At 37.0% G+C, this 27,987-nt stretch overlaps 1 protein-coding gene across 4 annotated transcripts in view; it reads right to left on the bottom strand.

Annotated features, from left to right (window-relative positions):
- KIF16B (kinesin family member 16B) overlaps positions 1–27,987 on the bottom strand; it is a 196,429-nt gene that overhangs the window by 93,532 nt on the left and 74,910 nt on the right. For 3 of the 4 annotated variants that reach the window (XM_072409599.1, XM_072409596.1, XM_072409597.1), the window contains exons 13-17: positions 22,249–22,368; positions 17,370–17,421; positions 16,355–16,492; positions 10,916–10,998; positions 9,982–10,070 (exon numbers count right to left, since the gene is read on the bottom strand). In XM_072409599.1, coding sequence (XP_072265700.1) covers positions 9,982–10,070; positions 10,916–10,998; positions 16,355–16,492; positions 17,370–17,421; positions 22,249–22,368 — 482 coding nt within the window. The other variant, XM_072409598.1, reaches the window with a different exon arrangement.

Raw genomic sequence — 27,987 nt, 5'->3', positions numbered from 1 at the left:
TAATCTTGCTTTGTTGTCTGCTCAGAAATACCTCTTGGACGATTACTAAATAATAAAACAGCTTTTTCGATTTCAAAAGCATAAAGCACAGTATGTAATTTAAGTCGTGCCTCGGCAAAACCTGCCCATGATAAACAGGCGCACTAAAAGGAATAAGACAAATCACTAGCAGAGAAGAGAGCTAGAATTGAAAATGAAGAAAAATAAACAAAAATGGAGCCTATAAGTACACATTTCATAATCAATCCACCTGCTCTAAAATGCAGGAACAGCAGAGCCCAGATAACCTTCAATTTAAGTCTCAAAGTCACCAAAAAGTACTCCCGGGAAATATCACAACATGTCACTAATACAGTGAAGATCCAAAATAAAATAGAAGGCATATAATGTATACTGGTATATAAAATAAGATCAAAGGAACCGGACATAAAATACAACATTATTGTGATGACGGCTTTCAGCGGTGTGACAAAGCCGCTGAACATTACTTGCTTAAAAGCCAGTGGAAAGTGCTAGCAAAATGGTGCCTTGTCTGTGACAAACTACTGCATGTTAATAAACCTTTGATGTAAGATTATTTGGCAAGACAGGTACATAGGCATCACATAGCAAAATTAATACAAATCTGGAGCACTTGTAGGTGACCACTGAGAGGCCAAATGAGCTCCACCTACAATATGTTGCAGTTTTTAGTTCTAAAAACACTGCACTGATCCGCTTAGCTAATCACATGAGCACCCAGTGGGACTGTGCATGTACGGCCTGATTTATTACAGCTCTCCAAGGCTGGAGAGGATACACTTTCATCAGTGAAGCTGGGTGATCCAGAAAAACTGGAATGGATTTCTTTAAAGTCATTTGCTAGCAAATATTTTGAGGTACCTTTACCCTGAGTCCTGGAAAAGATCAATTCGAGGTTTGCTGGATCACCCAGCTTAGCTGATGAAAGTATATCTTCTCAAGCCTTGGAGGGCTTCAATAAATCAGGGTCATAATGTTCAATCAACTCTATAAGCAGAGGGTAAAAGGCATCAAATAAGCCTGTTGCATTGTCCTATATAAGCAAAATGCAGGTTTACTTTAATTGTAAAGTTTTAAAGTTTATAGAACTACTACCTACTATTTTTTTTACATTATTGTTTCACATTAGAATTATACACAATACAAGTGTGACATCTAATTAAAGATATTTAACAATTAAAAACAATCAAACTTTGCATACAAACAGTAATTGTACATTACAATTTGTTGAATAATTGCTATGCTAAATAAGTATTTTGCATTGTGCACTGAATCCAAGATCTACCTACAGATTTTCAATAATTAAAAATAATAAAGAGCAACAAACAAACAGTAATTGTGCAGGAAATTTACAGAAATAATTACTTAATAATTAATATTGCATTGTCTTGTATGCACTGTATGTTTGACATCTAACCAAAGACAGTAATTAAAAATAATTGCTTTTAGTATATGAACCTTAATTTTGTGATGAAAATGAAATATAAAGAAATATGTGATGTTCAAGTAGGTTCCCTGCAAAGGCTTAACTCCAGGCAGATATAAATAAGCACAAATGAACATAATTATGTATTCTTAAAAAAAATTACATTTATGTGTGAATGCAACTTGAATAAGCACCTGAATTGGCCCTGATGGGAGAATCTTGTAATCCTCTGTAATCTGTACATCAGAATTTAGATTTAGAGAGCGGGAGGAGGCTGCACTAGGAGATCATTAGGGTGCGCTGTATACACATTTACTGACAAAGAACATACGGACAGGAGAAGAAAGCAGGCTAGAGGGTGACCTCACAAAGTACACTGACCTCACATAAGGTACTATAAAGTATGTGTGTGTGTAAAATCTGAATTTTAATACACAGAATACAGAAGATTACAAGATGTGTTATATATAAACACACAGACAGGCTATTGTAAAGTTACCTTTCTGCTTGGAGTTCAACTTTAATTTTGACCTTTAAAAATCAGAACATATATTCTGCCGTATACCAAACATACACCTTATATTTTTCTTTACCTGAAAAGGTCATTAAAAAATTAACGGTTTAAACATGTCACACCTAGTAGCATGTCCTGGAACTACAACTGCATGTCTCTGGGTTTGGTAACCTAAAGCTGGCAAAGCCCAGCTGTTTGTAACACTCAACATGAGGACACTCATATCAACAACTATGCGCTATTAAAAGATCATTTAGGAGCCGGCAACTTTTTATAAACAACTCAAAAGTGAATGTTTTAACATTAAATCAGATTAATTTTGTTGGCATTTGTGTTTTACATAGTTTTGAATTTTAGCAATGATGACTGCATTTTGTGCCCTAGGTTTATACAGTGAGGGAAATAAGTATTTGATCCCCTGCTGATTTTGTACGTTTGCCCTCTGTCAAAGAAATGACCTGTCTATATTTGTAATGGTAGGTTTATTGTAGCGGTGAGGGACAGAATAACAACAAAAGAACCCTCAAAAACCCAGTGCTCAGAAGTCAGAGCTTGATGTGCATTGTAATGAGTGAAATAAGTATTTGATCCCTTCACAAAAGATGTTTTAGTACTTGGTGGCAAACCCCTAGTGGGCAATCACAGAGGTCAGACATTTTTTGTAGTTGGCCACCAGGTTTGCACACATCTCAGGAGGGTTTTTGTCCCACTTTGCAGAACCTCTCCAAGTCAGCAAGGTTTCGAGGCTGATGTTTGGCAACTCGAACCTTCAGCTCCCATCACAGATTTTCCTTGGGATTAAGGTCCAGAGACTGGCTAGGCCATTTCAGGACCACTTGAGCCACTCCTTCGCCTTGGCCGTGTGTTTTGGGTCATTGTCATGCTGAAATACACATCCACGACCTATTCTCAATGCCCTGGCTGAGGGAAGGAGGTGTTCACCCAAGATTTGACGGTACATGGTTCCGTCCATTCTCCCATCGATGCGGTGAAGGTATCCTGTCCCCTTAGCAGGAAAACAGCCCCAAAGCATAATGTGTCCACCTCCATGTTTGACAGTGGGGATGGTGTTCTTGGGGTCATAGGCAACATTCCTCCTCTTCCAAACACGTCAAGTTGAGTTGATGCCAAGGAGCTCAATTTTAGTCTCATCTGACTACAACACTTTCACCCAGTTCTCCTCTGGATCATTCAGATGTTCATTGGCAAACTGCAGGCAGGCCTGTATATGTGGTGTCTTGAGCATGGGGACCTTGCGGGCTCTGCAAGATTTCATGCCTTCACGGCGCAGTGTGTTACCAATTGTTTTCTTGATGACCATGGTCCCAGCTGCCCTGAGATCATTGAGGAATTCTCCCCGTGTATTTCAGGGGTGCTTCGCCACTGTTCTCATGATCATTGCAACTTCACGAGGAGAGATCTTACATGGAGCCCCAGACCGAAGGAGATTGACAGTTATTTTGTGTTTCTTCCATTTGTGAATTATCGCGCCAACTGTTGTCACCTTCTCACCAAGCTGCTTGGCGATAGTCTTGTAGCCCTTGTGTAGGTCTACAATCTTGTTCCAGACATCCTTAGACAGCTCTTTTGTCTTGGCCATCATGGCTAGTTTGGAATCTTAATTAATGCTTCTGTGGACAGGTGTGTTTTATACAGGTACTGTAACAAGCTTGGATTAGGAGCACTCCATTACAGAGGGTGCTCCTAATCTCGGGTTGTTACCTGCATACAGTGAAGACACCTGGGAGCCTGAAATCTTGCTGGTTGATAGGGGATCAAATACTTATTTCACTCATTACAATGCACATCAAGCTCTGACTTTTGAGCACTGAAGTTTTGAGGGTTCCTTTGTTTTTCTGTCTCTCACAGCTAAAATAAACCTACCATTACAATTATAGACTGGTCATTTCTTTGTCAGAGGGCAAACATACAAAATCAGCAGGGGATCAAATACTTATTTCCCTCACTGTATGTCAATGTTTTTTTTTCAGGTAATAGGTACTTAATATTTGAGTATATATGTAGTCATAAGAAAAGAGTGAAGTGTGTAAGTTTCTAAAGTTTAAATTTAGGTAACCATTTCAGCAATCCCCAAACCTTGCACTGGAGATCATATACTTTACAGACATGCTGCTTCATGAAGTTAGTACTATTTTCAAACTCTGTGACATCATCTAAAGGTTGATCATCTTACTTCCTAGTGCATACTGGTGTAAGGAGGGAGTCAGTCAACCAACAAGGCATACAGTACAGGATGAGTATGTACCATAGCACCCTATGTTAAGAGGATTCATCCTACAGGACTTGTGTCACGGATGTCCCTGACACCCAGGCTGCTCAATTAATGGAAATTCATTCTGCCTAAAAGCATGCTTGCACCCATAATACAACATCTAACACTTTTGACCAGAATGCAGAAGTAAGTAAAAAGCTGCCTTAGAATATTTTATATCAATGCATAAACAGGGGCATAAACTTGGGCCAATTAAAGATTACTGAATGTTATAAACCTATTTTAAAATACATTTCCTAATAACTGATTTACCCAATCGATGCTAAGAAAGGTAGCTTCCTTTACTTGTGTTTTTAAATTGATGGTATTTACAGACTAACAAATACAAAATGTATCCAGTGCTCTGCGGAACTCAAGCCTTATATAGATCTGGCCTCTCACGTACACAACATAAACTTGAGATTGTTTAGCTGCATTGCATTAGCTTTGGCACCGCCGGCAGAGATTGATCTGAGTGTTCCCTGTAGCTGTCGTGACATATTACGCTGTGTCTGAAAGTCTCACTTGAAAACTTTTTTTCATACACTTTTGGATGCTCCTGGCTTTTTACTGGATGCTTTTGTCTTGTTTGTTATAGATCTTGTAAAGATTTATTTTTTGCCAAAGTAAAACTGAATCAAAGCTACTTAATTTCATTTTTTACAGTAGCTGGGTAACTGTTTATTAAAGTCTATCACAAATCTAAGCAATTTAAACAAAGCATGGGATTAAAAAATGGGATGAGTATTCACCTTCACTGAAAACTGAAGTTCTGACCAGAAGTTCTGGTAAAATACTGAGCTGAAGTTAAATGAAAATTTTAACTCTTCCTGTAAAATTTAGGCTTGCTTCATCCTCCTGAACACCTATAAAGTGGACTGAATGGGAACAAATGAATATCCCCTGGGTTTAGTTCTGCTTTAATTATAGGAGAGTTGAACTGACATGTTAAGTCTTTCCAGGCACATCCCAAGAATTCTCCATAGGGTTAAGGTCTTGGCATTGTTATCTTTGAATATTCCCATGCCATCAGGGAAGAAAAAAAATACAGTAATAGAAAAACCTAGTCATTCAATATATTCAGGTAGTCTGCTGACCTAGTTTTTTGGCACAAAACATATTAATCACTGCAGTAGTCATCCACTGGAAGGCACCTACCCTTTTATCTCAGTTAAATCCAGGTGCTGACATTTTTTTGGGGGGGCAGGCAGAGTGTATTTTTGCATTAAACACGGGCTTTTCCCCTGGCTGAGAAAAGAGGATTTTCCTCCCAGAAGACTGTTGATCCAGCAGCGCCTAGTAAAATCAAGGGGTATAGACATTTGTTTTCCAATTTGGACTGGGTGATGTCAGGCCTTGGTGTTTGAATTATCTGAACTTCGTGAAGATGTTAGAAACAGACCAGTCCATGTTAGAAAACAGACCATATAATATGTATTCTTTAAATCATTACATGTACTTTATAATAAAAATAATGTAGGTATTAAAATTTGTTTTTTGCATCTGCTTTCAAACGGAAAGAGCGTGTGCCAGCGCTAGAGGCGAGACATGTAATGTCAGCATAGCACAGAAAACAGTTTAGAAAAAGGGGAATAGAGCTGGTTCATCAATGTGTTGCTACTCTTTTACTGTTTAAGCAGATGGCTGCTATAAAAATCAGTTTGGTCCAGGCCATATCCCCCGATGTAGCAGTCTAGACAGGTGCAAGTCTTGGCTGTATGGTCTAACAGAGATGCTTGGATCACATAAGTGGCCAAACAGGACTGCATATCCTTTGCACAGTAAGACAGGACACATATACGTATTTCAGTTTTATATTTATCTTTATGTCTATAGCGTTAAGTACAAAATTCAGATAATGCTTATCACATAGAAAAAAATGATCCATTTTTCCCTCCAACAAATTAGTTATAATTATATTTAGTTACAAGAAAAAAACCCTCTACCAATTGGAGAAATGTCTTCTGGGTAAGTGCCATTTTTGCAGTTACAAGCAAAAACTGGAAAGGCAACTGTAAGAAGCATTGCCTATTTCACAGAATATGAAGACAAGTAAAAATGAATATCTGAGAGATGATGAGGCTAAGCAGAAAAAGGCAGCAAGTATTGTGAGAATCCAGCACGCCAGCTACAGTAACTATGGAAGCGACTGCTGACAGGTGATTTAGGATGGAAGAAGTCATTCGAGCATTATAAAGATATATATCCAGCAAGAACTTTTCCTGAGCTTTTAAAAGTTAGAACACTTAAAGAAAAGTATATACGGACCTAATAAGGAAGGGAAACTACTATGACTTATATCTAAAATGGCAGTGTAACATAACCCAATTACCATTTCAGTAAACTGATAACCTCACCACAAATGAATAATGCTGTTTAAGATGTCCCCAGACATTTAACCACCAGATACATGACAAGAAATTTCAATTTTAGCTCCTTTATGCAAGAAAGAACCAGAAAAAGAGGCTTATATTTAATGATATTCTTTCTTTCACTGTATGACATATGTGAGCATTTATCTAAGCTCTTGTAGAAAAGAAAGCACACAAAAGCATTAAAGAAGAACAATAAAAATGGAGAATACCATTACAAATCCAAAATTACAATACCCAGAATACAGGCTGAATGATTTGGAAAGTCAAAGCAACTTTACAAAGCTTGAGGTTATTTGCTTCCCAAGTTAAAACGCTTCAGTATAAAAAGCAGTGACTCTGTACAGTGTTCCCTCGCCACTTCGCCCTTCATGTTTTGCGGCTTCAGTGCTTCGCGGGTTTTTCCAAAATATTCATCAAAAAATAAAAATGAAAAAATACAATCATGTCGGCAGCCACATTGCGGGAAGGAGCGTTGTTTGATTGATGCGCGAGAGAGAAGGATCCCTGCATGTCAAACAAGGAGATGAGTTGACTCAGAGTACATACCACGGGCTCTCATAAAGGCGCGTGATTGGTTTCCGGTGCGATATCCACCAATGAGAGTACGAGTGGATTTATCCCTGTGAGTTGATTGTCTGCGCATCATCGCAGGCTCACCTAACATCTTCTCTTGTTGTATCTCGCCAGTCTTGTCCATGATGTTGACTGTCTCGCATACTGTATTTTAGTGTTGTATTGGCGATAACTTGTAAAGTATAAATACTGTTTACATATTTAAAACATTCTTGTACCCGCATACACGAAAATTCCTAGGGGCAAATCCTACTTCGCGGTTTTTCAGCTTTCGCGGAAGGTTCTGGTCCCCATTAACCGCAAAAAACGAGGGATCACTGTAGATGAAACTCAATACCTGGAAGGATCTGGTATTCATATGGGTTCTAGCAGTGGATTCTGGAGGGGAGGACCAAGGCAAAGGTGACTTTAGGCAAGACAGCTATGCAGCAGTTGGCTTATTTGGCTCTTTTTATCCTTACAGTGTTACTGTCCTTGATCCTGTATGATATCAGTGTTTGCAACTTGGTTATAACTGGAAATATACCTGGAAATATAACTGGAAATATGTAAAATTTATATATCTGTTCAATAAGTGCAAAAAATACTTGTTCATTTAGCCAGAGATTTTGTCAGCTGATAGGGTTTTGTGCTGTCTGTGTCTGAGGACTACAAAAAGTTTATCTCCTCTGATATGTGCTCAAATTAGGATATCACATCAAATTCTGATCCTCCATGCATACAGTACGGTGACTGTTGTCACCATAAGACATTAATTATGTTACTGAGAGGACCATTAAGTGAAGATAAGAAAAAAAAATAATGAAATCCATAGCCTGAAAAAAAGCTAATGGAGCAACAACATGTATGGACTTGTAAGCTACAATATGTTACCTTGTTTTTAAGTTTAGATATGCTTTAAAAATACCCTTTACATTTATTGGAAATGTACTTTTTGCTCTTCCCTTTTAGTGCTCTATGTTGCTGCGTAACAGCTACACCATCTAATCACACTAGCTTGAACTGAAAACTAGGAGAAATGTGTGTCTGACTTGGTCTTTTACAGAGGGCATCGAGTCTAACTCCTGTTTATTGGTCAGTGAACACACAACTAAAAAACCTGCACAGCTGCTGTGATAGGAAAATGAAAGTAAGACTATAGGATGAACATTATTAATACAATGACTTAAATTTTACTTGGGTTTTTAATTTCATCATACTTAAGGAACAAACATCAGGCACTGTACTAAAATATCATATTTAACACTCCACACCATGGGATCTTTGCAGGTTCTGTTCAAAAGCCATTCAGTTCCCTATCCAATCATTAATGTTGTATGCATACCTGTTAGAAAGATTTCAAGAAACATTGAAAAGTGAAAGCAGGAAAAAAAGTGGTCCATCAGATCTGCACCTCCATCCATTTTTTATTATTTGTAATATTCTATTTTAATATATTTTTATGTTTGCTTCATGCATGCTTAAATTCAAATACTCTTGACTCACTACCTCTACTCTTCTGTAAAACAATACTTTCTAAAGTATGTTTTGAACTTTCTTCTTGCTAGTTTAAGTTGATGAGCCTGTGTTTAAATCATGTCACCCTTTCCCTTCCCTTTCCCAACTTCAAAACCACACATAATAAAGTTGCAGTAAAGTCCACTAATTAAAAGAGTTGACTTTAAAGCCCTCACCGGTGAGCCAGACATCCTTCTGAGGGACCAGAACTTTTTCAGTTTATGTCCTACATGTAAGCCTCAGTGAATACGCTCAGCAAGATTCCAAGCCAAGGAATAATAATAATGAAAAAAGAAAAAAAAAGGGTTGAAGACTTAAAACCCAGAAGAAGAACAGGTGAAAGTGTAAGGAGCAGCAATAGAGAGATGAGGGACATCCCAGTCATTACAGTGAAAGGTATTTAGACTGGTAAGTATCCCATAATGGACACATATTCTAAGTATATTTGCACATTATTGCAAAGCCCTGACACTGGCATTTACTCTCACTAATTTCTATGGTTTTCCTGGATTTGTTTTAGATCTTTCTTACTTAGGACTTTTCATCATTTTTTGGGTCCATCTTTGAAGCCTGGATTATTTTAGGTAGATAGATACTAAATTATATCATAAGTGATTAACTTTCAGTGAGTCACTAGAATCAGGGACCGTATTCTAAATGAGTTCAGATAGGGGGATACGTAACTACAGGTAGGGGAATCAGCACCTTCCTCCTACGGCTGGTTACCCCCAATCTTCCCCTAAAAATTCTATTTTCTTTTTCCAATCCCTAGGCTCACTATTTGCTCAATTTGTAATTACTTTAAAAAAGCAACCCTGATTTTATTTCTCTGAAGTTCTGGCAAACCTATGCTTTTCAACCAGAAAAAAACATTTGCCTGAAGTTCAGCCTTTAGAGCAATTGCAGTCCTCCCCGGATACCATAGCTGTTAGCTGATTGATTGTGCTTGCTACCTAAAGCTGAACTTTGAGATTATGTAAGGTTTCTTTTATCATGAAGTATTTCAATGTACAAAAAAAACTGTACAAGCAGTGTGCTTTATTTCTGAAAATGCACTAAATGTGTATGAGTGTTTAGAACTAGCAAGCAGTCTGTGATATGACATATATAGATACTAAAACACATTATTTTATTGTCCTTTCACTACAGTAATTTTTCTTGCATGATAAAACTTCTATAAAACCTTGTATAAAGTACTTGGACCACCCGGGTTAACTTAATTTGCAGTAGAGAGTTCATAATACAAGTTTTGTGGAACATTTAAGGATTTTGTACAGCTTAGGCAACAAGTTAATTTTCTTACCCGGGATTGTAAAGCATAACCGCTGAGAGATTTTCACATGATTTTGAAAGATCTGTCATTGATAAACTGAAAGCAGACAGAAGGCCACTCTGGGGGGACAAAACAATGAGAATATATTAATCTTTATTCCTCAAAAGCAAATTGATTTCCAAAGATCATACTACACTGGGATAAGCAGCAACACCCTCAAAATAACCCTTGTTCAAATGGACCTAGCTTATGAACAAAAAAAAGAATCACCTTTTAATACAGAATAATTACATGATTAAAACTTATTTAAACAAAGTGGAAAGGGATAGCAAGTGAACTGTTCATGTCAAGGATTGTGCAAAGGACAAGTGGCTGGATAAAGAAGAATTTTACTATCAGCCTAAGAAGGTGTACTTCCCATTAAGTTTCCTAGTTTGTAAGCTCTTCTGGGCAGGGCCCACCCCTTCTCCTGTGTCAATGTCTGTACTTGTCTGTCATTTGCAACTCTTATTTAATGTACAGCGCTGCATAATATGTTGGTGCTATATAAAACAGTGTTCTCCTCAACTTCTTTTAGCCAGGTGAACCAACCGGCATTTTTCAGTAACCACCCGGCTGTTTTTGGGTAGTTACTGATGGTCACAATACAGGGACTGTCACCCACCTGAAATTTCTTCCCACCCAACTTAAAAAAAAATTTCCCGGATTGAGCACTGTAAATCATGTTTATTGGTATTAATAACAATAAAAAAAGAGTAGTTAAACTTATTTTTAATAGGTTAAAGTGAACCCATGGGTTAGCCATACTGTGCAATGTAACAGTTTCACTTTAAAGCCACATTGCCATTTCATGGACTACTTTCATTGTGCCTTCATCACCCTGTTTGCGGCTTGGAATGAGGTGAATCTCAGTTTGAGCTTGCAAAAAAAAAAACTGACACCAAAGATAGTAATATGTTATTACCTTCCTTTTTTCTCTTAATTTGGCAGCTTCTTTTGGATGATTAAAGCGAAACATGTTGGTTCTACCCAAGAGGATGACGGCCCCTTAAAAAGAAAATAAAGACATTTGTAAACATTTGACAAAAGCTAGATCAGACCATCAAACACCAGTGACATAATAAGTGGAGATCAATTAGCTTCTACTTTTTTATCATAAAAACCCCACAAAAATATATAAAGAGTATACTAACTACATGCAGATAGAACGATTAATAGATCTGAACCAAGGGCACAGGAATGGAATTATTATTATTATTATTATTATTATTATTGAATCTGAATTCTTTATATGTTGCTAAGCCTGTTAGTATTTATCCTTTATGTGTTACTTTTACAGCCTTTTACAGATTTCCATAGATCTAACACAAAAGAAAAACACTAGTTCTTGTAAAAGTGTGATTTTTGAGGTCAACTTCAGATTAGATTGCTGCAAAGACGTCAGTGAATGTCAGCAAAATAAAATTATTCATTAGACACAATTGAGCCAATATATTACCTTGAGTCTCTGGCTGTCAGGTAGAGTACAAAAGGTGAAATATACAAATACAAACTTAATTGTGACTGTCATATGAAAAATAATAACAGCAATTTTATTGGGACACAAAACTACATGACACTGTGGAATTTCTCACTACTTTTCATTGCTATTAGTTGGCAAATGTTTTCAATCCTGGACCAGATCATTCCAAGTTATCTGGATCACCCAGGTTCTCCCATGATAGTCTATCTTCTACCATCTCAGAGAACTTTGTTTAATCAGGCCCAAATAAATAGTCAGTGCAAAAGACAGACCATAGCATGATCAGCAAATATTCAAGTCAGCCACAGAATGAATCCACATTTTAGACAGTTAAAAAAAGCAATGACAAGTGAAAACAAAAATATCAGACCAATCAGCATGAGAAGGACAGATAAACAGAGTACACATGCAGTCCCAACAATTTACAGGAAAAATCCTTTAACTGTCAGATAAACACACCTCCATGCAGGGCAAACAGACAAATCTATTATTAAGACGGAAGCTGTGGTCTTACTTTAAAGCCCACTAATAAGGGCAGGTGTGCACTGCAGAGATATGAGCTGCAGTTCCAAGTAACAACCAGTAGGTTTAAGGCTAATTCTTGTGATCTTTCATCCTACAACTTGCCCAATGTTATATAGTGACGACGTACAATATATTAAAACTCCTGCACAAGTTCTAAGAAAAGACAGCTATAATTGGAACTAAAGAAGTGTTTATTTTTTCACCCCTGTAGAAAAATCATCGTAGCTTACTTCTACGTTCAGACAAACTTGTTGACCTTTCAAATCATGAATCTTTCTGCCTCAGTTCCTATAAGTCTTCTATCACCCATGCATCTCAAAGCCAAATGAGGAGCACTTACACTACCTTCATTTTTCATTACTCCAACAAAGTGGTTCATGTCATTTTAAAAAGATAAACAAAAATACTGCAGGGGATACTATCAGCATTACGAATTAATTTCTGACTGCTATTGGACTAAAACAATTAAAGATGTCCCAACAGCGGGAAAGTAACCCGAATATTAACCTTCCATGAAATTTTCTAGAGCTATTCATTAGCTCATTCAGTGAAAAGCACTACACACAGTTTAATAATTTCACGTAACTTTGATCAGTTCAGCAGTCTGAGAAATGTGTGTTCATAATAATAACAAAACAGATGGTGAAGTGATGTACTAGGCGGAAGGTTAAGCATAATGGTTGTGTTATGAACTATAGCTCATTTCACTTGCAAGGTATTTTGTTCTCATTTACATGCAGGCGTTCTTTTTAATTTAATAAGCAGAGCAATAAAAAACTAATAACTACTAAAAAAAAAAAAATCTCACCAATAGCAAGCAACTGATCATGTAGTTAAAATTTATTATCACACAGTATTTATATAGCACCTATGCAGCGCAGCGCTTTACAAAGTCCATAGTCATGTCACTAGCTGTCCCTACCAAAGTCATATGTCTAATAATACAGTCTAAGGTCAATATGGGGTAAAGCCAATTAACCTCACTGCATTTTTTTGGAATGTGGGAGGAAAATTGAGTACCCGCAGGAAACCAACACAAACATGAGGGTAACGTGTAGATAGTGTCTTGGCTGAAATTCGAACTTGGAACCTAGCGCTGCAAAGATTGGAGTGCTAACCTCTGAGCCACAATGCTGCCCATTTATAATCAATACGCCTACATTTTTTCCTGCTCACCTGCCCTTTATTCCCTCCATTTTTACCCTAATACTTCCCCATACATTTTTTTTTTTTTTTAATCCTGTGGGAACTAGGTGATAATTAATATATCACTGACATTGGGAAAAGTAGTTGCTTGCACAGGGATGGTTTATTAGTATCCATTCTGGAACTTACAAACTGACGAGCATGCCCATGATAGAAACAAACTAGTGTACACATTTTAAATATTATATAGTAATTTTTTTAATTTCCAGTGGTAAGGCTCTGATCTGATGTTTTCATCAAATTATTTTATTTGCTTGTAAAAATTTACTGAATTCCAAAAAGTTTACTTTACTTCACAAAATCTAGATTGTCCCTTATACAGTTTGAAAGTCCGGAGAAATCACCATTTACAACACAGTCACTGACTCCAAATAAACATAGGAATATTATATGTCCCAGTATCTGATACATATGGGCTTGTTCCATGTCAGTGACCAGGTATTGAAAGAAGGATTAACAGGACAATTGTAGATTCTACCTTTGTGCCCAGGTTTTTTCTAGGAACAGGTACAATGGGTCCTAGACTTGGCATAAATATTTAAGCATCTTCTCTACTTTATAAGTAACATGTCTGGAATTTGTAGGATTTTATTATCTACTATACAAAAAAAGAATTGTAAAAAGTAGCTACTAGTATTTTTTTATTGGTTTACCCCAACTACAAACATTCATCTATATTTTCCTTGGCATAATTTTTAACATTTTTAAAAATGTATACATAACAAGGATCATCAACTATATCTAAGTAGTAAAGCCTAATCTTCATTACCAGTGTTCTATAACAAGATGAATATAGGGGTTTGTGGCTCTAGAGATGAAGATGTACTCCATTCTCTAGACTATGGAACTACGGTAAAACCCTTTGACAAGCAGCAAGTTTAAAAGTCACCGAGGCATGAATAATGAATGCAGTGGAGAAGTCGGCAGTGTGAAGACAAGCGTGGACCGCAGCCTTACCGTGCAGTACCTGTCATTAACAGTGTATCTAATTCAACAAAGGTGGAAGAAGGAAATCAAAACCCTCAGCTCTGGTTTGAAACTATAAAATTATGCAGTGAAAACAATGAACTATCTACATCTTATCCTAGAAAAAAAATGTTAAAGAATATAAATGTATATGTAAATCATCAAAATTATAATACTTGTTTTGGTATTTAAATTGTACAATTTAAATACATTTTATAGACGAAAAGATTAAAATAAAACTATACTAAGACAACTCTTTAAAATATTCATGCTTCACAAGAGATCATCTTACAGAGGCATCTCTAAGTTCTTACTACAGATCATATTGAATATTGCCAGCACAATTCTGTAAAACTCCAATAAAAAAATGAATAGAGCTTTTTATTATTTATTATTATGTTTTTTTTTTTTTTTAGTCCGGTCGGTATATTTTGAAAAGTGGAATATGAATGAATATTTATATTTAATACTGGTAGCTAACAGGTGGAGATCTAGGCTATGCTTCCTTATATTCAGAGTGCTGTAGACAGAAAGAATAGCAGGATATAAGATTATACAAACACAAACTGAATACATAAATCACTGGATTTATTTTCTGCAGGTGGAGTCAAATAGGGGAACTAGTGCAGGGGTTTCTTATAGGAATGACAAAAATGCTCTTCTATATATACACTTCTATATATTACTACGGGTAGGTCGAGACCTTGTTTGGGATCAAGTGATCCCGAGCGACTGGCACTTTGCCATCCAGTTAGCCACTCATACTGCAGCACTGGTTCTACCGATATAAGCATTTGACAACTAAAGGTGCGTACACACTTCCAATTTTTATCGTTCCAATCGAACGACGAACGATCGATTGGGCAAAAAATCGTTCGTAAAAAAGTAACCAACGACGCCGACGAACGAGGAAAGTTGTTGGAAACGAACGACCGGACCGGCGGATCGGATTGGGCGACGATCGTTAAACATCGTTCGTGTGTACGGTCGTTCGTTGATCGTCCATGAGCTGAGCATGCGTAATGAACGAACGCTCGTTCACTTTCCTGTCGTGCACATAGGTCCTCTATCGCTCAAACGATCGTATCTATTGTGTATACAATATCTACGAACGATCGTGTCGTTATCTCTATGTGCAGGATCGGTGCTATACGATCGTTCGTAGATATCGTGCAGGATCGTTCATCGTTCGTTTTCCAACGATAATAATTGGAAGTGTGTACGTAGCTTTAGAAGCAGTGAGCAATATTAGTACCCTTTACTGCCGCTCCTATTCACTCCCCATGGAGCTGCTATCTTGAACTACATGAAGCTCCTCCCGAAAGGCAGAGGTTCACTGGCATGAGGAAGCAGTAAATATACCACAATCTCATGGCCAGTGTGAGCACAGCTTAAGGGTTTATTGTATACATGTTAAAGATGTATACATGTTTTGTTTTGTTTTGTGTTGTGTTTTAAACACAAAACTGAGCAAAAAAATTCTACAGTTTTTCTCTAAACTACAATGATAGAAGGAGGAATTGCAAGCTTTTTAAAGTTAAAAAAAAAAGTCAATCAGTTAACGCACACAGCTAAAATAAAGATGTTTAGAAACTATTTTAATTGTTCTGCTTTGACAATTTATGATCAGGCAGGTCTTTTTTGCAGAAAGGGCCAGCCACAATGTCCCTTCTTCAGTAAAAGATACTTACCTGCCTGATTTACAGTCTTCTGAATAAGAAACAGGATGCACATGATGTCAGGAGACCTGGCACATCCCAGAACTCCTCGTGCTGGTTGGGACTGAATAAACTTTGAACTGGGCAAAGATTGAAACAAGGAAAAAATGAAGAAGAAAATGGCAGCACCCATGATGGGACAAGGGGAGGAGTGCATAAAAAAATGTGATCAAGCAGGTAAGGTATATTTTATACACCGTTGAATGAAATGATGCATCTTATATTTGTCTGATATTTAGGTTAAATGCAATCATCTCAAACTAATTAATTACCAGATTCTATGTCTACAAATTGGGGTTGATTCACTACATCATAGAATTTATTAACTTATCAATGGTTTGTAAAATGACCTTTACTTATGGTAACTTGCACATAGCAAAAATATTACTTTAGTTAGAGCTTCACCTAAAAAAAACAGAAAAAAAAAACAAAGTTTGTCAACAATAGAAGACTACTTGTGTTTTACCTTGGTTTAGCTGAGAAGGTTCTACAATTTGGATTCCATTTACAGAGCACTGTGCTTCATTCAGTGGTATTAAGGTTACTGTGCCGTTGAGATTTTCAAAGATACAATGTTCACTTTCCAAATCGAGTCCGTGCAGAACTTTGAAAAAAATGATTATAATTACAATGGATTTACTAATTCAAAGAGAGAAGGGTAACTTTTAATTTTTGGTTATCTTTTAGCATCCCACAGCATAGAAGATTATGTGTGTTTATTTTTCTTTAATATAACAGATTTGAAAACATTTTACAGCTTTTAATTAGGAAGAGAGGGCAAAATTTTAGAAAGCAATACATGTTCCTGTCATTTGTCCCAACACAATCTTTACATAATCAGCATTGAGTCTCATATATACCATAAAGATAATATAGTCTTCTGGCTATACCAATAATTTTACATAATGTAGCCAAGTGGTAAAAATTCAGTCTGTCTTTCAGTTTAGGAAATTTTTACATTTTGCCTGCATATGTTGTTTCAGAGGGAGGAAATGATTTCTTGTCCTGCCACAAGAGTGCTGCTGGAACATACAAGGAATACTAATGATGAACATCACTGAGCCACAAAGTGATAGCACTGAACCCCATCAGACCAGTGTGCAGACACTGAACCTACCTATGCACCAAAATGGCAGCCAGACAAAGAATGAGTTTGCAGGATCTTTAACAATGGGGCAAAGCACTAAAAAGGATCTTTCCTTTCAGGAAAAGTAGTTTTCTAGGTTTAGGTTTAGGTTTAGAGATTTGGATTCAGTAGTTTGCTCACTTAGAACAAAAATTATCACTTTACCATAAGTCATAGTTGTACAGACTTCTTCTTCTTTACTGAAATTGGTTACTCGGAGTCCACTGGCTAGTTTTAGTTTGTCCTTGCAGCATGGTATGGAGTGACCCATTCATTAAATTACTATCAGGAATCTAAAATAGATTATAAATGCTGTTTGTAATAAAGTAAAAATACATTAGGTTTTATGTATTACCAATGTCTTGTTCTGAAGCAGCATCTTCTCTTCCAACATATGTACGGCCCTCCTGAAAAATACAAATTTTAATAGTATTGGCTGTAAAATTGTATTCTTTAATGAAGGCAGTACAATAAAATATAATGGTTTTAAGTAATTACTCAGGGATGGTATCAATTAAAAATTAAAATGATCATTGTACAAATCAGCAAACATGCCAAGTCTGATCTGGTGTGTTTGCCAGACGTGTATTTTTCTGCACAAATGCAGTGCATATTTGGCACAGAGACCCATTGTAGTTGGCATGATGAATGGAAAGGACCATCTTGTACCAAGTAACCTGTACACCTTGGACCTTTTGTAAACATGTAGGAGCCTCCCCTAATCTCTAGAAGTATTTTAGGTTGCCAACCCCCCAATGTATAATAAAAGTGAACATAAGGGGAAAGAGAAAACAGGGAACTTTTTTGGATCAATAATTAAATTGTATTATTGCTTTATAACATAAATATACATCAATGAAAGCTTTGTCCAAAGCTCATTAAACATACAATGGGAAGTGGACTTTTAAGCGAGACAATAAACTTCTCTATATTGTGTAGCATATTAAACAGTTATAAACGTCTTGTGACCCAACGGGTTTCACCCTTTGGCTTCTTTAGGAGTATATAGAAGACGTAATCACAAGATGTTTATAACAGTTTAATAATACTTGAATAAAGTGTATATGATCCTTTACAATGTGTGTCTTGTTAGTTTTATTTCAGTCTGTTTAATATACTCTTAGAAGCATTTTGTTTAAGTGTCCTACAAGTTATCTTGGACTACAGAATGAATAGCCTTATGTGTAGAGATCTGAGGGTAACTGAGCTATTTAGCAAAAAAAAACAAAACCGGGAAGGGTTGACTCCACTCTATCCGCAAAATTGCTGTGTTGTCAGGGCTAATTTTTTGTATTAGATTTGTATTAGATTTTTTGTATCCTCGTAATTCTGCTGGATCTCTTTGCAGAAAGAGGTATTTATCAAGTCACATAACAAAATACTGGGATTTGAGACCTTTTTGAACTATTATACCACATACTTTAGTATGTATGTATTTAACCAAAAAATAACCTTAAATCATATTTGTAATGTTGTCACCTAGGCCAAGATATTTTAGTGTTAGCTCCGCTTGGGCAAGGAGTGAAGTGAACTGTTTAGCAAACTAGGAAAAGCACTAAAAAATATGCAGGAGTGCTTATTGTTTGAACGCACACGGCATAAGTATCTGGGTTTGCATTCTTTGCAATTCCATAAAACAAGGTAATATGTGAGGGCTGCGATTGCCAAGTATTCTCTGTGATTGAATTTCAGTTATATCATATGTGACAATATAAGCCATACTCTGCCAATAAAAAAACATGGGGCAAGAGAGACAGATATCCTGATTGTATATTGGGCAGCTGCATTATCACACAGTGATTTGATTATCTACTATTGGGGCATTGCTTTTTCTATACATATATCTTACTATACAACATTTGGCTGTTCTATTATGCATTATTACAGTATCTTATAACCTGCAGATGGGTTGTGATTTACAATTCGACATGTTTCGATCTGTTCTGAACAGGATTGGGGGCACTGGAACCATATTCCATCTGATGATTTTACTTCCCTTGTTTCATTTTTTGACCTTGCTTTTATATTGCTTACCTCAATTCTACTTGCTTCGAATTTGTCAGTAATTGAAGTTTATTGTGTAAACAACCCTCTGAACTGGTATAGGTACATGCAATAGGTAGAAAACACCAACAAGTGTCATATTCCTCATTTAGTAGTTTACTAATTACAGCTGGAATATAGAGGTAAGGTTATATTTATTAGGGATTGCTTATAGGATATGTTGACAGCTCCATGATTTTATTTACAGTGTGCTTGGTGTATGCAAAAAGACTATGCAGAAAAGTTGAGTTGGGTTGTGATTCACATTTGGACATGTTTTGATTTGTTTTGAACAGAATTGGAGGCATTGGAACAATCTGATTTTTATATAAGCACTTTGTTAGTATAACTGCAAATTTATTATAGTCTGCACGTCAGGAAGAATAATATACAGAAGAGCTCACAATCTAAAATATGTCATTCTATTGTCCCTAGCAGAACTGAAAGCTACATGCACAAACTAGAGTATTGTCTTGATCAAGATCCTTGGTCTCGGCCAAAAAACTAGCATGTGTACAGCAGTCCCCCAATATGGTTCACCAACAGTTATTAGGAGTGTATGTGGCTTAAAACTAATTTTTTCGGGGGAGGGGGGCTAACTAAGTTACCAGTATGTTTTTACAATGTGGTAGGAAACCAAAATACCCAGAGCAAATCCAACAAACACAGGAAGAACATACAGACTCCATGCAGACAATGCTCTGATCAAGATTCTAATTTGGTGCTTCAAGGCAAGAGATTGCTAGTCACTTAGACACTAAAACTACTGTGAAACAGTAATTCTGGCATGCTTCTAAATGACCATAAATATATATATTTCCTTTGGATCCCTTCTCCAAATGAGCAATACATTTACATATGGCACATCCACTTTAACGGAAAACTGTCACAAAAATACACTACTGATATTGAAATAGACATCCTGAAGCTATGCACCGTGCTGCTGAAAAGTGTGTCTTATTCAGCATACATTTGTGAAATAAGGCATTTCCCATCGATTGCCCTGCAGCAATACATTGCTATTGCACAGTAAGTGCATCTTCATATTTCTGCCTTCACTAACAAAGAGCTGAGAGTTTTCTGATCATTAAGATCGCACCTCAAGCTAAATGCGCCCGCACGTCAAGCTTCAGATAAGGATGCACATTGTTATGAAGAATGCTGCAAGAATTCTTATCTATATTAATAAGTGGCACTAACCTTCCCTATACTTAACAGTTTATAGTACAGCTATTATAGAAAGAATATACAAATTTCAGAACTTGCATATAGAATTTACTTTTAGAATCACATACAAGCTAAAATGTATTTAAAGTAAATATAATTGTTTAAAGAATCAATGTAAGGTCTCACTATTAAATAAGCAGTCTGTTAAGGGTCAGTTCATTCTAAATCAATATTCTAGTTATTGTTGGATGCTCCTGGACAGAGAAACCTTTGGGAATTAATCTGACTATATGACCTGTAACAATCTGATAATACAGTCTCTGGTCACAATTACAATCATATACAGTGTTTCTCAGCCAGGGTTCCTCCAGAGGTTGCTAAGGTTCCTTGATCAATGTGAAATTGGTGCCTCTTGGATCAGTTTAAGAGACACCAATGATTTTTTTTGGCGATTTGTAAGGGTGACATTTTTCCCACCAGCAATGCACAAGGCATTCTTCCCCCAGTCCACTACCCAAATGTCCTATGAGCTGTGGAAATAGTAACTATAGGAGTACCCTGAAGGCCTGAACTTTATTTTAAAGGTTCCTGTGTTAAAAAGATCATAAAAGGCTGATCTATCGCAATCTTGTTTAGATTTATCAACAGCTAGTACGTTTGAGGCCTTCTTCAAGAATCCATTCAATCTTTAGTATAATCAATCGTGCACTGAAGATCTTCATATATTTAAAGGAGTAACCATGTATTTAAATGTGTGGGTGAGGTTTCCTGCCTTCAAATGGAATTTCCACTTTTGCTCTATCACTCAAGTCTTAATCCTACTGCTAAAAAACCCATATTTTAAATTTCAGCCTAGGAACACAATTACAAAGCAAAAAATAGATTTCACCCCTGTGCTTCCCTCTTTTTGAAACCGTGGATTGGAAAGCATGCCAATTATGTAGTTTTCTGTTGTGTAAAAATATTGTCCTGGTCATACTTTTCTATAGAGCAAAGAATGCCCTGTGGAAAGACACTGACTTGCAAAGTTGTGTGGAGAAGCACCCAGTCCTCCTGCCAGCTAGGGCTGATGGGAGAGAGTAGGTCCTCTATATAACTGACATCACACAAAATTGTTGGCTGTTCTAGGACCATAGCAACTGCAATGGCTAACCTGGTTCCAAATATATCCTGTGTAATGTACAATAAAAAAAAAGGCCATAACATCAAATAAGGTTATACTCAACCCTATCTACTCCCATGTTATCGAATCAGCAAGCAATCAATCACAATGATGGGACCACCACTGGTGTGCATTGAGAAAAGACAAAAGCAGCTACTTCAGGTTCAGGGCTAAAGGCTGGTGAAAATACATGCAGACATGTTAAGATGTATGCTTTATATGTCTAAGGCAGTGTTTCCCGACATTTTTTTTGTGTGGGGGAAAGTCTGAAATAATTTTCAGGTCTTCAGGGAACCCCTAGTATAGTTACTAGAATGACAGCTCACAGTGCATTAGTGTGGTAGTGTTGGAAGGATGTCAACCTTATAGATGGCCGAAAAAATTATTGGTTTTACCTACAGTGACCCAAGAGGTATAAATTATTTATTGCTCAGGAAACTCCTAGAAACCTCTGGAGGAACCCTAGTTGAGAAGCACCGGTCTAAGGTTCCCTATTTAATGTAGAGAGCTGCATAATATGTTTGCACTCTATAAATACATTATAATAATATTAATATTAAAAGGTTTAAAAGAAAAAACAGAACTCAGGATAACTTTAACAACAAATTCAGGGTGGATGGGCCCTTTAAAAAAGACATTCATAAATATCTGGATGTTTATTCCAAAACTCGACATTTCAAGAAGAATATATTCCTCAACTTTCCTTTATGAGGCATTTGCATCAATATACTCACAGAAGACTGAGCCTACACCTTGACATTTATTGACCATGGCATGTAGATTAAAGTGAGATCAGCTGGTGTGCAATTCGTAGAGATTAAAAAAGTGACAGCATAGTGAGGAGAAAAGACACAAGTTTTACCTTCAAGTGATACAATATAATGCCGGTGCTTAGAAGATCGTCATCAATGCCAATGAGATGAGGCAGTTCAGAATCCAACACGACACCAATCCCCTCTTTCCGGAGAGCCAGAGTTTGCTCCTGCATTGAGATGAGACATAGCGTTATTCTTCTGTGAGATAACAGTCGGGTGCAGAGTGACCGAACCGAAAATTACAATTAGAGCAAAGTGGCAGGTACGCGTTTTATTCAGTTACAAAAGTAATATTTATTTACTTGACAAATGGAGCTGTGGATGCGAAATTGTGTAAATGGATGTTTTGTTTATGCAGTAATAACGAAAGCAAGGCTCACACATAATGTAGCTGCAGATTGCCCATTTGACGAACGCTCTGAAACAAATAAAACATCAGTGGCAGGGCAAGCTGTTCTCTATTGTTCTGTTCTATATGTTCATGACAGTATTTATGTACACATTTGTCAATGTTTCTATGGTGGTCATTTGTATGTTAGAACATGTGAGCAGCATCCGCTGCCTAAAGGCAGACTTGGATAGGTGGTTAACACACATATGAAATACCCACATGTGAGCTGTTTAACCACTGTGGAATTTTAATGAACTATTTTCTAAAAGTTACACAGCTGTCAGGCAGCATAGAAATCTTAAAGACCTGTTTTTTTTTTTTTTTTAATTTTAAGTTAACAGATGGGCCTAGGTCTTGTCTCCTTTCCAAGCATGAGATTGGGCAGTAAAGAAACAGCAAAATTATGAGATTATCCGTTTGTCACTTCTCCTATTGTTACTTGTTAACATAGTACAGTGTTCTCACGAGAAATGTTTATTGAAAGTTGAGTGGGAAGAAGTTGTAGGCGGGGGGCAACTTCTGTATTATAACCAAAATTTTCAATAACTATCCAAAAACAGCTGGGTGGTGGTGGCCGGGTAAAAGGGGCTGGGGAGAACACAATGTATTAACAGTGCAGAACACTTGAGTGGCTCTTGTTGTTGCCATTCCTGTTCTATCTAAGCTACGCCCATACCAGGTACAATGACTTTGCTCTTACATGTACTTGCCTATGTCATATATAAAAATTATCTTACAAAGAGTATACAAGTAGAATAAAATGATCACTTGCCTATTCATATATAATAAAAAAAATTACTAATATGTAGATTTAACACTACTTCACTGGAAAGCTGCAGCAAAAGCAATCTTGAGGTTTATCATGATGATGACCATGCACTCATTCCAGCACAAATTGGATTATTTTACTAATTCTATTATTTCAGACTATCCTCATCTGAATCTGCATAGGAAATCATCTGTTATGTGTCGTCCTAGAAAGCAAAAAGCCAGATAGCTGTACCTCCATGGCACCTACATGTCCAAAAAATAATATCTGCTAAAAGTCAACATTTTATGAACACAAAAATCCCGGTTTATAAAAGTTTAAAATGAATTTCACAAAAAGGTGACATACTGGGTTTTATCTGAAAAAGGCCTCACTGCAAATAAGAGCAACAACATGCTAGACACGCTGAAGTCTAAACACTTCTGGCATATTATTTACTCGAGCCTGCTTTAAAGATTGAGGAGGCATCAAACATGACTAATTCTGTTTGTTCAAGCAAAAAAGGGCTTACACCAATATCAACTACTGAGTGTTTTATCACAGCATTATTCACTGGCCAGACGGTCAGGGATACTAAAGCATGACACAGGAGAAGGCAATGAAGGCTCCACTGAGTATGCGGCAAGGCCACAGAAGAGCTAATAGATGCTTTGTAAATGACCTAGTTACATTTCAATGGTCTGGGCATCCTTTTATTTGATAGCCTTAATATATTATTAATAAAAAGTCCCATTCGTTTTTACTATCATCTTAGCGCTATGCAGCTTATCTTTCCATTGTACTTAACAGTAAATTGATTTCCTTATGCGCAGGGGCATTACCAGTAAATATGGGCTGTGAACAGCTTTTATAGTTATATATTATTATTACGGTCATCTTTTATTCAAAAAGCAGCAACGTATTATGCAGTGTGTAATATACAATGCCAAAGTAGAAGAAACAAATGTAGGTTTCTACCCTTAAATGTGTACAAAACCTATATATTATAATATTTTTTATTTGATTAGTTTCATTCTTTATTTTTATTATCCTCACATGTCCATATTGTGCCCAGCAGTTGGCAGCTCACACAGCACTGTGGTTGTGCTGCTTATTTTCCACACATACCAAGGACAGTTTCTAGGGAGCCAATTAACTTAACTGCATGTTTTTGTTGGAGGTGTGGGCGAAGCTGGAGTTCCGGAAGAAAGGAACATTCAAACTCCTTGTAGACAGAGCCTGGGCCAAGACCCAGAACTGCACAGGTGAAAGTGCCAACCACTGAGCCATCTGCCACCTTAAACTTTGATATTAAACTATAATCCCATTTTGAACTTTCATTTGTTTCGCTAAGGATCCCCGATGATACCCAGTTGCCCTCCCATGTGCCGGAATGATTAAACTCTTGAACGGAAGTTATGCTATTTCGGTCCAGCCCCTCAAGATGACTGAAGATCGTATTCAGGAAGAGGAACTCGGCACAGGTATAAAACAACACTAATTATGGTCAATATAAAGCCATTCATTTCAATATCATGTTTTAAACACCTGAGAGCTATCTAATGTTCACTGCTTGGCCTCCTCTGCAGACCCTCTGGATTGATAACTTCCTCTATATCTGTGCTTGGCTAAGCAATGAAGTACATGATATTTTACTTAAAAAATACTTTTTAATATTTTTATTTTACATTTTTATTGAAAAACCTAGTGGATCCTAGCATGAAGGTTAATGTTTGAACATATGGGGGGACAATGCTCTGTCCCATTCTCCCAAATGCTCTATGTTGTCAACCTGTTACATGTGCTTTTGATAGACAAGATAGATATCCATGAAATTATAGCTGGCCAACTTCCAGTCTGTTTAATGGGTGTCAGGCAGTATAGCAACCTAAATGTCAATAAGGACAGGGGAAGCAATAAAATGTAAAAAATAGAGTAATGATGGTTAAGCACCTCTTTCAGGATTCTAATACTCTGTGTGTACACAAGAAGCAGTTACATCCACTTCCCTAACAATTGACAGGCATCGTATAGAAGGAAGAGAAGCTAATTGGCACCTATTCGAATAAAAAATTTTACAAAAAATTTTACAAAAAAAAATTTTTTTTTGGGCACAGACAACATGAACATTTAAATCCTTAAATTATTCTCTGTTACCTTAGGAAAAAATCTCTATGTTCCCAAATCATTATGTTGGTTTAAATGGAACTCCAGGACCCTTCCCTGTTTTATCAAAAACTATTAAAAAAAAAGTTTTCCCTGGTGTTGGGCTTTATGGGGAACTCATACTCTGCCCAGTGGTTGCACCTGCTGAACATACTTGCCTTCCTTTAAATACACCCCTTAGGTTTTAGAAAGCTCTTTTGAAGTTCCAGTTCCTGACGTAGCACTTGCACAAGGTCTCTCGTCCTATCCATATAATACCGTGCATGGTCCCTGAGAAGCCAATCACCAACCACCACCACTGTCATTTGGAAAGAAGATCACAGAGTCATCTACTCCCTTATAACTGAAGAACAAGTATTTTTCTGCTCTCGGAATAGAGATATGAAGAGAATAAAGGAAGATATATTTTTGTCCACCTGTGGGTAGGTAACATCTGTGTTCTAAGTGTGTACCTGAAACCCTTTATTCCCGCTCACTTAATGGACGTCAGACAGTACATTGCGTTGGGGAGAATTTCCTTCCCTTAGAGAATCCTCTTTCTATACTGCCTGACATACATTAAATGGACAGGAAGTCTTTCTGACAATCAACACATCTGTTACCGTTAAATTGAATTCTGTTTTTAGGAAGCAGAAATTCAATCTTTTTGTGCATATCATTGTCGATGTGTTCTTTGTGGTGTTAAACAAAGATTTTAGGCTCACAAATGATGTCCCCGTCTTCCAGACTGTTTTTGTGTAATGCAACTCTGCAGAATAAGAATGTACAAGCTCCAACTGGGAAAATAAAATGATAGTGGGAATTGAGAAACACCTGAAAGCTGTCTATTAATCACTGCTTGGCCTGTCACACTGAGCTCCTCAGTAGCCCCTCTGGATCGATTACTTCCTCTATATCTGTGCTCGGCTAAGCAATGAAATTTGTCATTTCAAAGCAAAAGAAACTCATATATCCAGACACTGCTCTGTTCACTGGTAAAGTATCCCATTGCAGATTATGATGATTCAGAGGTTACAGAAATATTTGTTTTACTTCCAGATTTTACTGTGAATGTATGTCACTGCCAAAAAAAAAATTAAAAACAAAAACTAAAAGCAAAAAAAGATTGTTGGTTGTGCTGACTCTGCAGCCCCATGATATTGAATAGTTAACACCTCTGTGATTCAGCCTGCCAAGCACAGGAGATATTGCATTATCCACATGATTGGGCATGATAGATTTTTCAGAGAACCATTGTCACATCAGGTTTTAAAAGCTTTCTCAATGTCTTCAGAAGAAAAGAAACTAAAACTAATCACAGTTTTCCTCCTGGAGAAGAGGAGATCAATATACCTCGGATCGGACAGGCATTTCTATGTATTTTTGTAATTTGTCACTTCTGAAAAGTGGATACATTTGAGATTATCTAAATAAATTCAGATTAATCGGCTTTCAACGAATAATTTAAAAAGCACTGCAGTTATCATGCACTTATTTCCATTAACAAGATGTGTGTTTTCTTACTGAATGATTCACAGATTTGCGTTTTAACAACCACCCAGAAATCTTTATTTTAGTGCCTGCCCACACAAATACCATGTGGTGGGTTAGGGTGCCACCATAGCAAGCATAAACCCCAGGAAGTTTATATTGGGTAGGAGCTTGCAGCCATGGCCAACCGGGGTTAACACATTTTAATGGCTGCACAGTAATGCACTGCGTGCCTTTCGTGTGGGTAGTAGCTTACTATCTTGAATGGGCCTCATTGTTTAATCCATACTAACTGCTCCGAAAAGGCCAGCATTCATCATATAAATGTCCCTGATAATGGCTGCAATATAGGGGTGCACCTTTTCGGTTTGCCCATCAGTTCAGTCCGGTACAACATTAAAATTTTGTGAGGTCACCAATTGATCAACATAAATTTGGCTTTGTGCCTAGTCATTTGTATGCCACTGCCTATTGTAGGCCACTGCCTATTTCTCCTTCCTGATTTATCACTGGCCTTGACTACCCAAACACCATTTGCTCAAAGATTACTTCTGCTTGAAAGGGGAACCAAAGTTTAACTTTTAAGAATCCACAACCAGCCAAGCCATTGCTGCAGAAAGGGACAGGTGATGTCCCTTCTGCAATAATCCTCCTACCTGCCTGATCGCTCTAGGTTTCGGTCATAAAGCTTTGGTTGCCAGGGTACAATCGCACCTTGCACTATGTGTGTCGGGAATAACTGAACGTCATTCTGGCAGAGCAAACCAAGATTGCCAAAGATCGTCTACAGGAAGTGAAGAAAGAAGAAAATGGCACAGCCCTATGAAAGAACGAGAACAGGTGAGTACAGTGGATTTAATTGAACATCAATTATCATCAGCAAGGTAAGCCTGAGAACTTTGTCCTAAAAGCACCACATACTCTATATACATTTGTATCAATAAGCCTATTAACTCTTAGGCCTTGTTACTACTATGTGTAAGGCAATGTAGTTGACTGCGCTTCACATAG

This window comes from Pyxicephalus adspersus, chromosome 4 (assembly GCF_032062135.1).
Source record: "Pyxicephalus adspersus chromosome 4, UCB_Pads_2.0, whole genome shotgun sequence".
Classification (NCBI taxonomy): Eukaryota; Metazoa; Chordata; class Amphibia; order Anura; family Pyxicephalidae; genus Pyxicephalus; species Pyxicephalus adspersus.
The sequence above is the reverse complement of the archived record's forward strand: the minus strand, read 5'-3'. Positions and strand labels throughout refer to the sequence as shown.